Source organism: Lissotriton vulgaris, chromosome 1_1 (genome assembly GCF_964263255.1).
Source record: "Lissotriton vulgaris chromosome 1_1, aLisVul1.2, whole genome shotgun sequence".
In the NCBI taxonomy this organism is placed as follows: Eukaryota; Metazoa; Chordata; class Amphibia; order Caudata; family Salamandridae; genus Lissotriton; species Lissotriton vulgaris.
In genome coordinates this window covers 774,934,884-774,949,532 of record NC_141685.1, presented here as the reverse complement: position 1 = coordinate 774,949,532, position 14,649 = coordinate 774,934,884, and the positions used below count along the sequence as shown (strand labels likewise).

General features: G+C 41.4%; 1 protein-coding gene across 1 annotated transcript in view; it reads right to left on the bottom strand.

Annotated features, from left to right (window-relative positions):
• HMCN1 (hemicentin 1) overlaps positions 1-14,649 on the bottom strand; it is a 1,183,532-nt gene that overhangs the window by 572,744 nt on the left and 596,139 nt on the right. The window contains exons 29-30 of the mRNA XM_086956029.1: positions 9,879-10,005; positions 8,663-8,817 (exon numbers count right to left, since the gene is read on the bottom strand). Of these exons, the coding sequence (XP_086812155.1) occupies positions 8,663-8,817; positions 9,879-10,005 (282 nt within the window). The remainder of the gene's footprint in view (positions 1-8,662; positions 8,818-9,878; positions 10,006-14,649) is intronic.

Here is a 14,649-nt window from a genome sequence, read left to right as displayed (position 1 = left end):
CACTAAATCAACATTCAGCAACCAAAATATTGTCCTCAATCACTAGTGCTGGTTGAAATTAATGTTCAGCAGCAACAGTCCTTCAATGCAAGGGCCACATGATTGGGTCCATAGGCAAGGGTCTGAGATCATTGCTTGTTGCAGTTAGGCCTAGAGGTTTCAAAGCTCAGAAATCAGGAAACTCCGACTCTATGGTTCTCGGTTCTCCAAATGAGCTCTCAAAATCATGTGACCCAGAGCTCTGACACCTTAGCAAATGCAACACAGCATCCCTCTTTAGACAATGTTTCACTAATGAATTGTGACTTGCTTTACAACTGTGAATGAACACAATCAGTTATAGCGATGGACTTCACAACTCTGAGATTAATGCCTTTTTATGAGACTTCATGTTGTTACTGGATGTCTCAAACCCACTTGTGTATGACAAATACCTGAACTACATCTTAGCCTTTGGCTAGCAAAAATATGTCACATTTTTGTAAACTATTCCTTCACTGAAATGCATGAACTACACAATGATATTATCAGTAATAATGGTTTTGCAGATGTGAGGGGTGTTAGAGATTCATATAGCATAATCCTGCCATCTAGCAGTTGCATTCAGAATAACTGGAGAAGTGTAATGCACAACAATGTAGTTGAGTACAGAATGACTGTACACTGACCCCCATAAATGTATTTCTATTTTATTTCACATTTGAAGATTTTCTACTCTAGCCCTAATGTGCCAGTAGCTCATCCCTTAGTTTTCTCCTTTCAATCCTGCTGTACGCAGAGTGGGCCTTGTATGACTCTATAGTGCCTATAAAGCTGTAAAACGAGCGTCGAGGCAAGCAACACAGTCTTCGCCAGCAATAATATATATAGAGATACATACATTCCATGTAATTAGTGCTTTACAGCATAGCTGCCAAGTTTCCTAACTCCATGTATGATATGCTGTCCTGTTTTTTCTTTGAATTCTGGGAATTGTAGTCCTGTTTCATAATGGAATAACCAAGACTGCACGTCCCAGAATTTAAAAAAACACCTAGACTAGAGTAGCACATCGCAAATGGACCTGGGGAAATTAGCAGGGCTGCCTTGGGTGGGCAGGTACTGCAAGTCTGAGTACCGCAGTTCTTAAATTTGAACGGAAGAGTACTGGCACTTCTCTCGAGGATTGCAAATCTTGTAATGGGAGAGTAGCAGTACTTCTCAGTAGCAAAATGGAACTTCCATTTCCAGCACTGCACACAATAGAAATTAACGTAACACCAACGGGAACGGAAAAAAGCAAAATGCTGTTTACCTTGCTACATGTATTTGATTGATGTTTGTTTACAAGTGGACGCATTGATATCAAATCTAGGTCCAAGGGTATTTGGCATTGATTTTGCTTATATCATCTCTAGAATATCTTGTCACAATGTAGAAAAGCACGTGCCAATCTCTGTAACAAGTTGATCTAAAAATCTTCTGCCAGAGACTTGTTCTGAGGGAGCAAAGACATGTTGTAACATCTACACTATGAACTTGTTTTGCAAACAGGGTAATTAAAAGATTACCACTTCTGATGAAAACGTCTTGTTTTTGTCTGAATCACTGACAGAATATTGGAAATAGAAATATTCGGTGGACATAATATTGTGCCAAAAATATAGAGGACCAAAATATAGAGGTCAGCGCAAATAGGTAAGTATAGATTTACTACTCTTAGCTCTACATCTACGTACCCTGAAAAAAGAATATATATATACACATTTGCACTTCATTATTGCAGAATTTTGCACATATGAAAGTTTACATATGCACTAGGCACTTTATGATCGAGTGTCACCAATTTCATTGGTCAGAATGTTCAGTATTTGTACATGACTATATTTTTAATTTCTGACATTTATTATTTGATATATCGTACGCTCAATTCATCCAATAATTTTAAGAGCAGATTTATTGATGATCCCTTATATAATCTTGTGGACAATATATTTATATGTATTTGAACGGTTATTTTGTATTACCACCATCTCTCTCGTAACTGATATTTATATCGTTATTATGGTATGACAATTTGCTTTTGGTGAGAAAAATTGCGCGAAGCGCTCACACATGTACATACATGAATTGTTTGAGCTTAGACAGTAGTAGGCATGCTTGCCTGTTGTGACATATCTATTTGTGATTCAATATTGTGCATTGAAAGCGTTGTGTATTTACTCTTTCAAAATGGCGCCCGCTCTTGTTAAAGTATAGGTCTACGCAATATGTGAGTCCTATTTCTATTTCAATGACATGTTTTTGAATTGGGCGCGCTTTGCACATTGTATGCTATAAATGTAAATAATGGTCCACACCCCTGCCAACAGTGAGCAAGGACGTCTTGTCCGAAACGCGTCTGTTCGACATTTTCACCCTGCACTTGAAAGCTCAATAAAGCTGAAAATAACCAAAGACTGGCTCTGGCGTATTACTGTGTCTAGGCGCTGGGTTCTGTGCTTGGATCTATGGCAACGGATACCGGCTGGATTATGATATATATATATATATATATATATATATATATATATATATATATATATATATATATATATATATATATATATATATGTATATATATGTATATTACCTACTGGCGGTCGCCAGTAGGTAGTTATAGTTAGGATAATTTTCAATGTTAAATCTCAACATTCTATTTTGAATAACTTTGGCGCCGGTTGACGAATCTGCCTGAAATTTTCAGGAAAATGGTCTCATGGCGGTCCGGTCCTTCCCTGAAAGTTTGGGGGGGATTCGTCAAGCGGGGGCCGAGATAAAAGGGGGGTCCCAAAACGCGTTTTCCCCATGTTAATTTCCATAGGGCGGTCGATTTCACTTTTAGCTCGAACGGCTGAATGGATTTCCACCAAACTTGGCAAAATTGTAGGGACTGGTAGCCCGATGTGCCTTTGCTATGTCTCAAGATATGTGCTCCAGTGGATTTTGAGTAATTTAGGTCCAAAAAAATATATATATCTATAGCAGCGCACAGGTGCGCGCACCGGAGTGCGCTCCAGGCGCGACACGCGAGGTGCGCATGGAAAGCTGATTGGCTCTCGGGTGTCTGTAAACATTCCAAACAGTCCAGAGCGGTCGCCATCTTGTGTCTCGGTAAAATCGAGACATAAGAGGTGGCTAAAACAAAGTGGGAACTGACCATAAGGCGTCAGGGATAGACCCCTTTGACCCCCTAGGTTTGATGTGGGGGCTATAAAAGGGCCCCGCGGGGCATTTAAAATATTTTTTTTTTTTTCTTTTTGCGCGGGGGAAGCGCTCGGTGCGCGCACCAGGTAGCGCACCGGGGAGCGTAAAATGAGGGAAAAAGATGACAGAGTTTTAAAAAAATGAAGTTTTCATTTAGAAATTGGAGGTAGTTCTTAAAAGAACTTTTTTTTTTCTTCTTTTTGTTGTTTTATATTTTTTTTGTGTTTTTGGAACTTTTTAAACTTTTTTTGGCTTTTCAAAACAGTTTTATATTTTTTTTGTATTTTTTAGGGGGAGAAACAAAAAAAGGGAATTGAAACTGGCTCAACTGGAGCAAAAAAACAAAAAACCCAAAAAATTATTTCTTTTTGGGGCACTTGTGATTATCACCTGCAAGGACGATGAGCTTAACACTTTGTTCCCCATAGGAGATAAGCTTGCCACAAGCCTTACAAGTAATTTTAAAATCAGCAAATCTTGGCTGAATGGAAGGCATCACCTCAGATGTTTCTGGTTGCGAGGAAGAGGGTTGTTTTCTTTGGGAGGGGGTCCTTGATGACTGGGGGAGGTTACTGGCCAGTTCCCGGAACTCTGCGCGAGAGTAGTTGTTTGGATGCTTTCTTGTCATGTGCCGAATCATGGTATAGTTACCAAAAGAATATTTCTTATTTGGGTTGCCCCGTGAAAGTTCATCATTGCAGATGAGGCAAGTGACTTTGGGCGCATTCACCTTTTTTTGCCCCTCTGGGATTGAAAAAAACTGCCAAATGAAGTGTGGTTTGGGTTTATAAGGTGTGTTTTCTTCAGGCAGCCATCTTCTTCTCCCCTCCTCCTCTTCCTCTTCCTCCTCCTCCTGTTCTTGACCACCAATATAATTTGGAGCTGGTCCTCTTGGTGGTGGTGGTGGTGGTGGTGGCTGAGATGCACCTGCTGCTGCTGCTACTGAAGCCATTTTAAAGTACAAAAAGGTACAGAGAGTTCCAAACAGATCTTCCTCAGTCAAAGGACAAAGTCAGAATAAGGAAAAAAGGTGGGGGCTTTCATCATTTGGAAAACAAAACTGTCCTGAACCAATGAGAAGTGTTATTTTCAGGTCACAAGACCAGGGGCTTCATCATTATGAAACTAAAACTGTTATGAACCAATGAAAAGTGTTATTTTCTGCTCACATGACCCGACGCGCTTACGCTACGCGCACGGGGGCGCGCAGCGTAAGCGCGTCGGAAGTTTACGTTTTGCGATCGTATTCGTTCGAGTACTTCCGGGTGCGCTTACGCCGTGCGTATCACGCGGTCGCGGCTACGCGATACGTCACGATCATGTTTTCGTTTGCGATATTGGCGCTCACGAGACGCTCCCCGGAGCGCGCCCGGGGGCGCTTTTCAGAAATACGCTTTTCGGGGCGCACTCCGGGGCGCGCTCTGGGAGCGCTCCCCCCAAAAATTAAAAAAAAAAAATGGGTTAATTGTAGAGACAGGTAGCCCTATTTTGAAGTGGTTTGTAAAAAAATTAACTTTATAAAAATATGTATTGTGCTACATTGGGCTTAATATATGTTAGAGCCAAAATGTAGCCCAAATGTAGCCCAAAGTAGCCCAATGAAGCCCAAAGATGGCCACCAGAGATCAAAAATTGTAAATGTAGCCCAAAATTCAACTAGATGTAGCACAACTGTAGCCCAATGACAGAATGTACCAGAGTGTTAAAAAGAACAACTAGAGTGCTAACAGTCTTATTTATAAAGTGAAACTTATAGTAAGGAATTAGCATTTAAAAAACCTATGAAATTCACTGAAAAAAACCATAGGTTTCACACCAGTTATAGTTAGGAATTAGCATTTAAAAAACCTATTAAATTCACTGAAAAAAACATAGGTTTCACACCAGTTATAGTTAGCTGGAAATTTTACTGATATAAAACCATTGAAATTCCCACGTTATAGTTAGTCGGACTCACTATAACTTGCGCGTGCAATGCACTGCTGATGACATCACATATTACATCACTCATGACATGGTCAGTGACATCACTCATGACATCACTGATGACACCATCCTTGTGACACAGTGACAGACCTCCTTTCAGTGTAATGTAACCCATGAAACACATATTCAAAAATAGAAACTAATATTTTCAAAAAAGTGGATATACCCATACCAGTTACAACAACCAATTCAGTAATACCACCATCTAATACACATCCACTCATGTGTATGTATATGGGTTATTAGATATTTTTATTAGTATCAGTATGAGTGTCTATATGGTTTGGTGGGGGTATTACTTAGCACATAGATGCATGAGTGACTGACTCTTTGTTTGTATGTGTTTTGAAGACAACATATGTACAGGACTGTATGGGTGGATGAGTGTCTATATGTGTTTGTTAGTGAGTGAATGACTGTCTCACTAGTGTCTTTATCAGTAACTACATATGTTTTAATCTAGTATATATGAATATTGATGTATATAAGTGAGTATATGTGAGAGTAAGAGATTGTAAGAGTTCCTGTTTAAATAAGTATGTGTTTCTATAAGTGATTGTTTAAGAGAATAAATATGTGTAATTTTAAATAGAAGTAAGGTGGAAGTGTGTGTATAACTCTATATTCAAATAAATGGATGTCCAATAGTTTATTTGCACGTGTGAATATGTGTGTGAGTAACTTTTGGATGAATGTCGGTGTGTAACAGGATGTATAGGTGTATCACTTCATATGATGAGTGAGTATATGTATGAGTGACTATATAGAACTGTTGGTGAATGAGTGGATGTGTATATAGATAGTGGAATTACTGAATTGCTTGTTGTAACTGATATAGGTATCTCCATTTTTTAAAAAATTTCAGTTTCTATTTTTGAATATGAGTCTCAAGGGTTACATTATAGTGAAAGGAGGTCTGTCACTATGTCACAAGGATGGTGTCATGAGTGATGTCACTGACCATGTCATGAGTGATGTAATATGTGATGTCATCAGCAGTGCATTGCACGCGCAAGTTATAGTGAGTCCGACTAACTATAACGTGGGAATTTCAATGGTTTTATATCAGTAAAATTTCCAGCTAACTATAACTGGTGTGAAACCTATGTTTTTTTCAGTGAATTTAATAGGTTTTTTAAATGCTAATTCCTAACTATAACTGGTGTGAAACCTATGGTTTTTTTCAGTGAATATATATATATATATATATATATAGAGAGAGAGAGAGTAATATATAGTCAAACTTTGCTTACCTATAGAAATTTTGCTTCACGATACCTTTGTCCTCGATATTCTTGACACAATATTTTGTCCCACAATATTTCCCTTTTCGATATTCTGTCTAAACACTGGTTGGTTACTGTTCTTGCTTTTTCTTTTGGACATTGGGTTGCTTATGCAGAATAGCCAGTTAAAGAGAGATCCTCATATTCATGCTGGGCCAATTTTTCATACATTGAATATCTGCAGACTTATGGGAAGCTGTAATGTCTGTATATGCGCTCATTTGTTAATAAATAAATTTAATACTAAACACTCTGGTCTACAGGGCATCCAGGCAGTGCCCGAAGGACTGGTTTGACACCAATGCCATATACTTGGGCAGCAACTTACTCACAGGAGCACTCATCATGTGACACATGGACATCTTCCAACAGTACACAGACAGAAAATTACACACATATCCAGCACTGCACTGAGCCCAAAGGCTTACAGCAGATAAAAACCTGGCAAGGACCTTGTTAGAAAATTATTCCAAATTATCCACCCCAGATTGCATACTAGGTTGCCTTGATCTATGAAAAGTTTGTTTGACTTAGCAAGAAAATCATGAAAGCACAAGATCAAATACTCATTAGTTAAAAATATAAAATGTTGAAAGTTATTAATATAAAAAAACATGACTAAAATACATTATTCAACAAGAGGTATATCAATCACTATAACCAGTACACCTAAATATAAAAAAGAAACAAATAAAATTGCAGCGGTCCTTCGATGAAGTTATTCCGACTTGTGAATTCTTTTCAGTATTCTCATAAATCTAAAACAGCAGGTATCACTCAATAATCATTCTAATTATATATGCAGATGTGGAAACCTTCAAAATAAGATGCATTGAGTATTCAAACTACATGTAGCAGTTTTATCCATACCGTTTTGAAATTACAGGAGCCCTTAGTCAGATTCGGCTTTGCAAAGGGTGGAAAATTCAGATTTGCGCACACGGGAAAAGGTATAGTAGTGACTTTGGAAGAGGCGGTGGATCTACAAACTGGCTTTACTAAAAACGAGATACAGCATAGCAATGTTGAGTGGTGTGGCTCACTGGTTAGAGGCGGCAGACCTGGAAGCAGGGGTTGGCCTGGGACCAGGGTTCGATTCCTGACGTATTTGAAGTAAATGATGAGTGTGTTAGACGTTATATCTTGGTGTCCTTAGGCTCAATCCTTTTTTATATAAATAGAGTTAAGAGAGTCCTTGTTTTATAGAAAAGTTGATCTTTATTTGTGTAGATAAAAGCGTGGACAGCCGACACGTGTTTCGCCCCTGTGGCGAATTGCGCCAGGGCTTTTTCAAGGCTATTTACAGTGTTATTTGTTCTGTACACTTCCACATTTTAAACATAGTCTTTTTCAACAATTGATCTGGTTTGTAAATTTCTTGGGGGTTGAATCCCTAGCGTTCCCTTCGAAAGTCTCTCGTTTCTCCTGCTGCTTTCAGTTCGTGAAAGCAGCAGGAGAAACGAGAGACTTTCGAAGGGAAAGACTATGTTTAAAATTTGGAAGTGTACAGAACAAATAACACTGTAAATAGCCTTGAAAAAGCCCTGGCGCAATTCGCCACAGGGGCAAAACACGTGTCGGCTGTCCACGCTTTTATCTACACAAATAAAGATCAACTTTTCTATAAAACAAGGACTCTCTTGACTCTATTTATATAAAAAAGGATTGAGCCTAAGGACACCAAGATATAACGTCTAACACACTCATCATTTACTTCAAATACTTTATCGTTTGAAAACTCAAGAGGTCCAGAGTTTTCTTGAGTGTGTTACCATTACTAAAATCCTGTGAAAACTGATGTGGACTCGGATTCCTATGTGGACCACCCCCCTTTTAGAAAACTTCGATTCCTGACGTGTTAGTGTCTTGGGCCATGGTCAGCGGACTCGATAATTCTCGCCTCAGTGCCCACTCCAACCATGGGTCCCACTCAGCAACTCTGGGCAATAGCTTGCTTAATCTCTACTAACGGTGCCATCAGCGCCAGGGATGCTTGTCTTCACCTTGGAGATGCCCAGGAGGGACCATCTCACAGGGAAAGCCAGGATGGGTTCCCCAGGGGTATACAGTGCCGGGACGCCCCTTTGCTGGGGCAGCTGTGCGCTTTACAAGTATACGACATTTAACATTTCAATGTTGTTAATAACAATATTTCCCTAACTCACCATAGACATTCAATCTGATCTCCTTCGATTGCTTTCCGGCTGCATTAGATGCACTGCACTGGTAGCGTCCCCTGTCACTCAAACGAGAACTCTTTATATGCAAAATTTGACCTTTGCTGAGAAGCTCAAAACTGGGATCTCCCATAAACAGTGGCCTGGAAGAGAAGGTGAGCAATTGACATAAACATGCAAAACAATGAAATGCAACGCTTGTCAGTCTTTTATATTGCTTATGTGAAGAAACAGTCAGAGGGGGTGAGTGGTTGAACATCCTCCAGAGGATGGAAGTTTGTGATATGGGTTTACAACCAGCACTAAGGTTGAGGTTCTTTCAAAGATAATATTCTGAACACTTTAAGAAATAATATATTTTTTAAAGCAATAATTCTGATTTTTACACAATTCGTTTTCAAAAACCCTACACCATTTTACATATGCTTTTCAAATAAAAAGATGTGCTTCTAAAAGTTTCCAGTAATAAAAAGAAAAACTGTACAGCAAATTGTACCGTTTTTGCACAGAATTATGCATGCTTAAACAAAAAAGAAACTGGCTATCAAAAAAGAAGAAACTCACAACCTTTACAAAATAATTCTATATATTAATAAAAATGTTGTTCTGCATGTACTTTAGTAATGCATTCTGGTCAGGTTTCTGAAAATGAATCTTGTATGTTAAAATAAATATGTGGACACCTACTGAAAAAAAACTGAAAAAACAATACTCAGCAAAAGTTTTAAAAACAAGTCTGAAAGCTATTTAGTTGTACATGAATTTACACCTTAAAAACATAGCACACCTTATTTACAGATGTCTGCAGTTTTTCTGATGAATGCTCCAGCTCGCTGCACATGCTCTGAAGAATCAGAATTTGGGAGCTATAGGCTGATGGAAAGACAGTTGACGCAGAGGGCGTGGACTAGCGACACCATCCAGACGTATTAAAATAAAGAGAAACTAAAGGAGCAAGATCCCAAAAAATCGGATTTGTTTATACTCTAGGGTGGCAATGTTTGTATGGAACCACATTCAGCTGCGGTCTGTCTGTGATTAGCTCACGGAGAAAAAAGTGGGTGAGAGCAAACACATTGTAGAACATGATATTGAGAATTTTATAGAACTTAAAAAAATAAGTTGTGTGTGAATGTTTAGACTGGAGTCCACATTTATATTTGTTTTATAACACTGTAGCAGTTATTACATTGCCAGCACTCACTTGCCGTCTTTGAACCATTGAATCATGGGAAAAGGGATTCCTACGACTTTGCACTCCAGACTGGCTTCCTTGCTAAGCATCACAGACACCTCACTTGCTGTGCCAGCTCCTGTGATTGTTGGAGGGACTTTGGAAAGAAAGAAATGTTAAGAACCGGCTTAACAAACAAAACTCTGTTCCAATTTACTAAATCAGTCATGATTCACAACAGTTGTAAATTATCCCTACACCAGTTTATCACTAACTCTTTACTGGGTATTTACAAAACTTTGTTACCCAAAGTAGTGTAATCTACAACTATCCCAAATACAGCCACAAGTGAACGGGATTTAGAAAAAAACACACACTCATGGTTCTTGTTTATAGACCTTGGTTCGTGTATTCTAAAAAACTTAGAAAAAGATGCCAGTTTATGAGACACATTTTTGATTAACATTTGAAATGATTTCTATTCTCACTAAAAATATTTCCCTCTTAGAAATCCATTCTCCCTCCGCCGTCCCGGGCTTTCTGGGGCAGTTAAATGTTGCTTTTGAGATGTAAATATAGATGTGCAGAAATGTGTGGGGAATGCTTTCATATATGTTTGGTTAGAGTTAAACTTGAGTGTGCATTCAACACATTGACAAAGGTTTCCCTCGTAACTACTTAGACATGCCTCTGAGAACACTTACAAGTGAATGTTAAGAGAGAAATTGCAAGTTCACAAAGTTACAAAATGTAAGTTACAAACTTTATTTTCACTGATGTTCATCACTTCTTGAACTTTTGTAAATACAGTGTAACTTAAAGAGGTGCTGATCTCTCCATTAAACTGGCATAACACAGATGCACGTCTGGAAATCTGCTCTGCAAACCAGTTTCTTTAATGCTCCACATTTAACATTGATTCTGTTAAAAGGGACACCACACCCTAAAGCATTGAGCAGAACTGATCATTTGATGACAATAAATAGGTACTGTTCATTTCTATAATGCTCAGTGAGACATTGACTTTCCATGCATTCAACTTCAGTCTGTCTGTCCCATGATACTTTGAATTCAATACAGGACAGGTTAATTACCTGTAAGAAAGGTTTTCCAGCTTCAAGCTCTTCTAGATTCACACACACGGCATTAATCCACCATCTAGGAGTTGGTTTCCAAAGCTGATATTTCCCTTATTTTTTTTCCTCTTGGGTGACAACCAGAGGCGACGTTCTGACCCCTATGACTTTGAATGTAACTCCACAATGTCCCTGAAGGGCACCATCATTAGCTTCTTTTTAACCCTGCTATGTCAATTTGTAGGTCTCGTGGCGATTACAGCGCAAAAGCGCTGTCTCGCCAGAGACCTATAGTCACCGGCTCAGCTTCCCAGGAGACAGGAGATGGCCACGCGCATCTTCAAGAATCGGATCGGAGCGGGCCGCGCGCGCGTGTGCACATCACCTGTCTCCCTTGGAAAACTCCAACACACACAGCCAGACATCCCCCTGCTTTCGCACACGCACGCACACACACATACAGGGACAGACGCACACGATCGCACCTACACGCATGCACACTCACGAGCGCACACATACAGACACTCACCATCCCCCCGCCGCTGCCACACACACGAATGACGTCATTGCCATGTGTTCAGCAGATTGAGGCTGGTGGAAACCGGGTTTGAGATGCGCTTCCAGCGCTACCGCCCGAGGTCTGCAGAAGGACCACAAACATCTTGGAGCCTATTTTGTGGACCGAAGTGAGTGTGGAGCTCTTTTGAGGAGATTTGGGCCGCTGGTTGGGGAGGGGGTTAGGTCATGGCTGGGAGAGGCTCGACTCTGCTATGCTTGATCGAGACTGCTTGAAGTGAAGTGCATGGAATGTATGTTGAGAAAATAAAAACACAAAATCACTGGCGATCGAAGTTGGTCCGTCTTAGGGGGGATAGGGCGATAGCACCTGGAGACGTTGATATGTCGATCCCTCCGAATGCAGACGTATAGGGAAATTGCATAGGAGCCATTCAGCAATTCTGGTATTTTTATTCCACGTCATTTTTATTCCCTTATATGCAGCTTACCCTTTCCTTTAAAAAAATATTTACTCAAAACGCTCCATACAAAGTGCTGTCAACTATAAAGCAAGCATTTAGAAAAGGGGGTGGTGATGAACAGAGTGTCTGAGTTAAACAGACCACTCTTACCCAGTCCAAAGATCAGGGCTTGATCCATCACCGTTATTTATCTCACTGCCCCATCCCAGCTCAGAACCTGGCTATATGCAAATCAGTCTGTCCCTGGCCCAGTGCATCATGGGAACAGGGCAGACTAAACTACCAAGCCAATTCTTCACCAGAAAGGAGACAAGCTACCGGGGACCGGTTTCTGGCATTTCAGCCTTCTTCGGCCCGGCTTGCTTGAATCCTGATGGAGCAGTGAGAAAGGGACTCATGTCTGAGTATACCCTGCCACACCTATAGTGGCCAAAAACGATTTAGAAAAGGGGGTGGTGATGAACAGAGTGTCTGAGTTAAACAGACCACTCTTACCCAGTCCAAAGATCAGGGCTTGATCCATCACCGTTATTTATCTCACTGCCCCATCCCAGCTCAGAACCTGGCTATATGCAAATCAGTCTGTCCCTGGCCCAGTACATCATGGGAACAGGGCAGACTAAACTACCAAGCCAATTCTTCACCAGAAAGGAGACAAGCTACCGGGGACCGGTTTCTGGCATTTCAGCCTTCTTCGGCCCGGCTTGCTTGAATCCTGATGGAGCAGTGAGAAAGGGACTCATGTCTGAGTATACCCTGCCACACCTATAGTGGCCAAAAACGATTTAGAAAAGGGGGTGGTGATGAACAGAGTGTCTGAGTTAAACAGACCACTCTTACCCAGTCCAAAGATCAGGGCTTGATCCATCACCGTTATTTATCTCACTGCCCCATCCCAGCTCAGAACCTGGCTATATGCAAATCAGTCTGTCCCTGGCCCAGTGCATCATGGGAACAGGGCAGACTAAACTACCAAGCCAATTCTTCACCAGAAAGGAGACAAGCTACCGGGGACCGGTTTCTGGCATTTCAGCCTTCTTCGGCCCGGCTTGCTTGAATCCTGATGGAGCAGTGAGAAAGGGACTCATGTCTGAGTATACCCTGCCACACCTATAGTGGCCAAAAACGATTTAGAAAAGGGGGTGGTGATGAACAGAGTGTCTGAGTTAAACAGACCACTCTTACCCAGTCCAAAGATCAGGGCTTGATCCATCACCGTTATTTATCTCACTGCCCCATCCCAGCTCAGAACCTGGCTATATGCAAATCAGTCTGTCCCTGGCCCAGTGCATCATGGGAACAGGGCAGACTAAACTACCAAGCCAATTCTTCACCAGAAAGGAGACAAGCTACCGGGGACCGGTTTCTGGCATTTCAGCCTTCTTCGGCCCGGCTTGCTTGAATCCTGATGGAGCAGTGAGAAAGGGACTCATGTCTGAGTATACCCTGCCACACCTATAGTGGCCAAAAACGATTTAGAAAAGGGGGTGGTGATGAACAGAGTGTCTGAGTTAAACAGACCACTCTTACCCAGTCCAAAGATCAGGGCTTGATCCATCACCGTTATTTATCTCACTACCCCATCCCAGCTCAGAACCTGGCTATATGCAAATCAGTCTGTCCCTGGCCCAGTGCATCATGGGAACAAGGCAGACTAAACTACCAAGCCAATTCTTCACCAGAAAGGAGACAAGCTACCGGGGACCGGTTTCTGGCATTTCAGCCTTCTTCGGCCCGGCTTGCTTGAATCCTGATGGAGCAGTGAGAAAGGGACTCATGTCTGAGTATACCCTGCCACACCTATAGTGGCCAAAAACGATTTAGAAAAGGGGGTGGTGATGAACAGAGTGTCTGAGTTAAACAGACCACTCTTACCCAGTCCAAAGATCAGGGCTTGATCCATCACCGTTATTTATCTCACTGCCCCATCCCAGCTCAGAACCTGGCTATATGCAAATCAGTCTGTCCCTGGCCCAGTGCATCATGGGAACAGGGCAGACTAAACTACCAAGCCAATTCTTCACCAGAAAGGAGACAAGCTACCGGGGACCGGTTTCTGGCATTTCAGCCTTCTTCGGCCCGGCTTGCTTGAATCCTGATGGAGCAGTGAGAAAGGGACTCATGTCTGAGTATACCCTGCCACACCTATAGTGGCCAAAAACGATTTAGAAAAGGGGGTGGTGATGAACAGAGTGTCTGAGTTAAACAGACCACTCTTACCCAGTCCAAAGATCAGGGCTTGATCCATCACCGTTATCTGAAACTGGGATGGTGCAGTGAGCTAAAAAACGGTGTTGGATCTAGCCCTGATCTCTTGACTGGGTGAGAACTTTCTGCTTAATTCAGAGACTCTGTCCCTCACCACCCCTTGTTGTAAATATTTTTGTCCACCCTAAGCGTGGAAGGGTATTCTCAGATGTGAGACCCTTGCTCATTGCACCATCAGGATTCAAGCAAACCGGGCCGAAGACGGCTGTAATGCCAGAAACCGGTCCCCGGGAGCTTGTTTCCTTCCCAGTGTAAGAATTGGCTTTTGTAGTTTAGTTTGCCCTGTTCCCATCATGCACTGGGACAGGAACAAACTAATTTGCATACAGCCAGGTTCTGAAACTGGGATGGTGCAGTGAGCTAAAAAACGGTGTTGGATCTAGCCCTGATCTCTTGACTGGGTGAGAGCTTTCTGCTTAATTCAGAGACTCTGTCCCTCACCACCCCTTGTTGTAAATATTTTTGTCCACCCTAAGC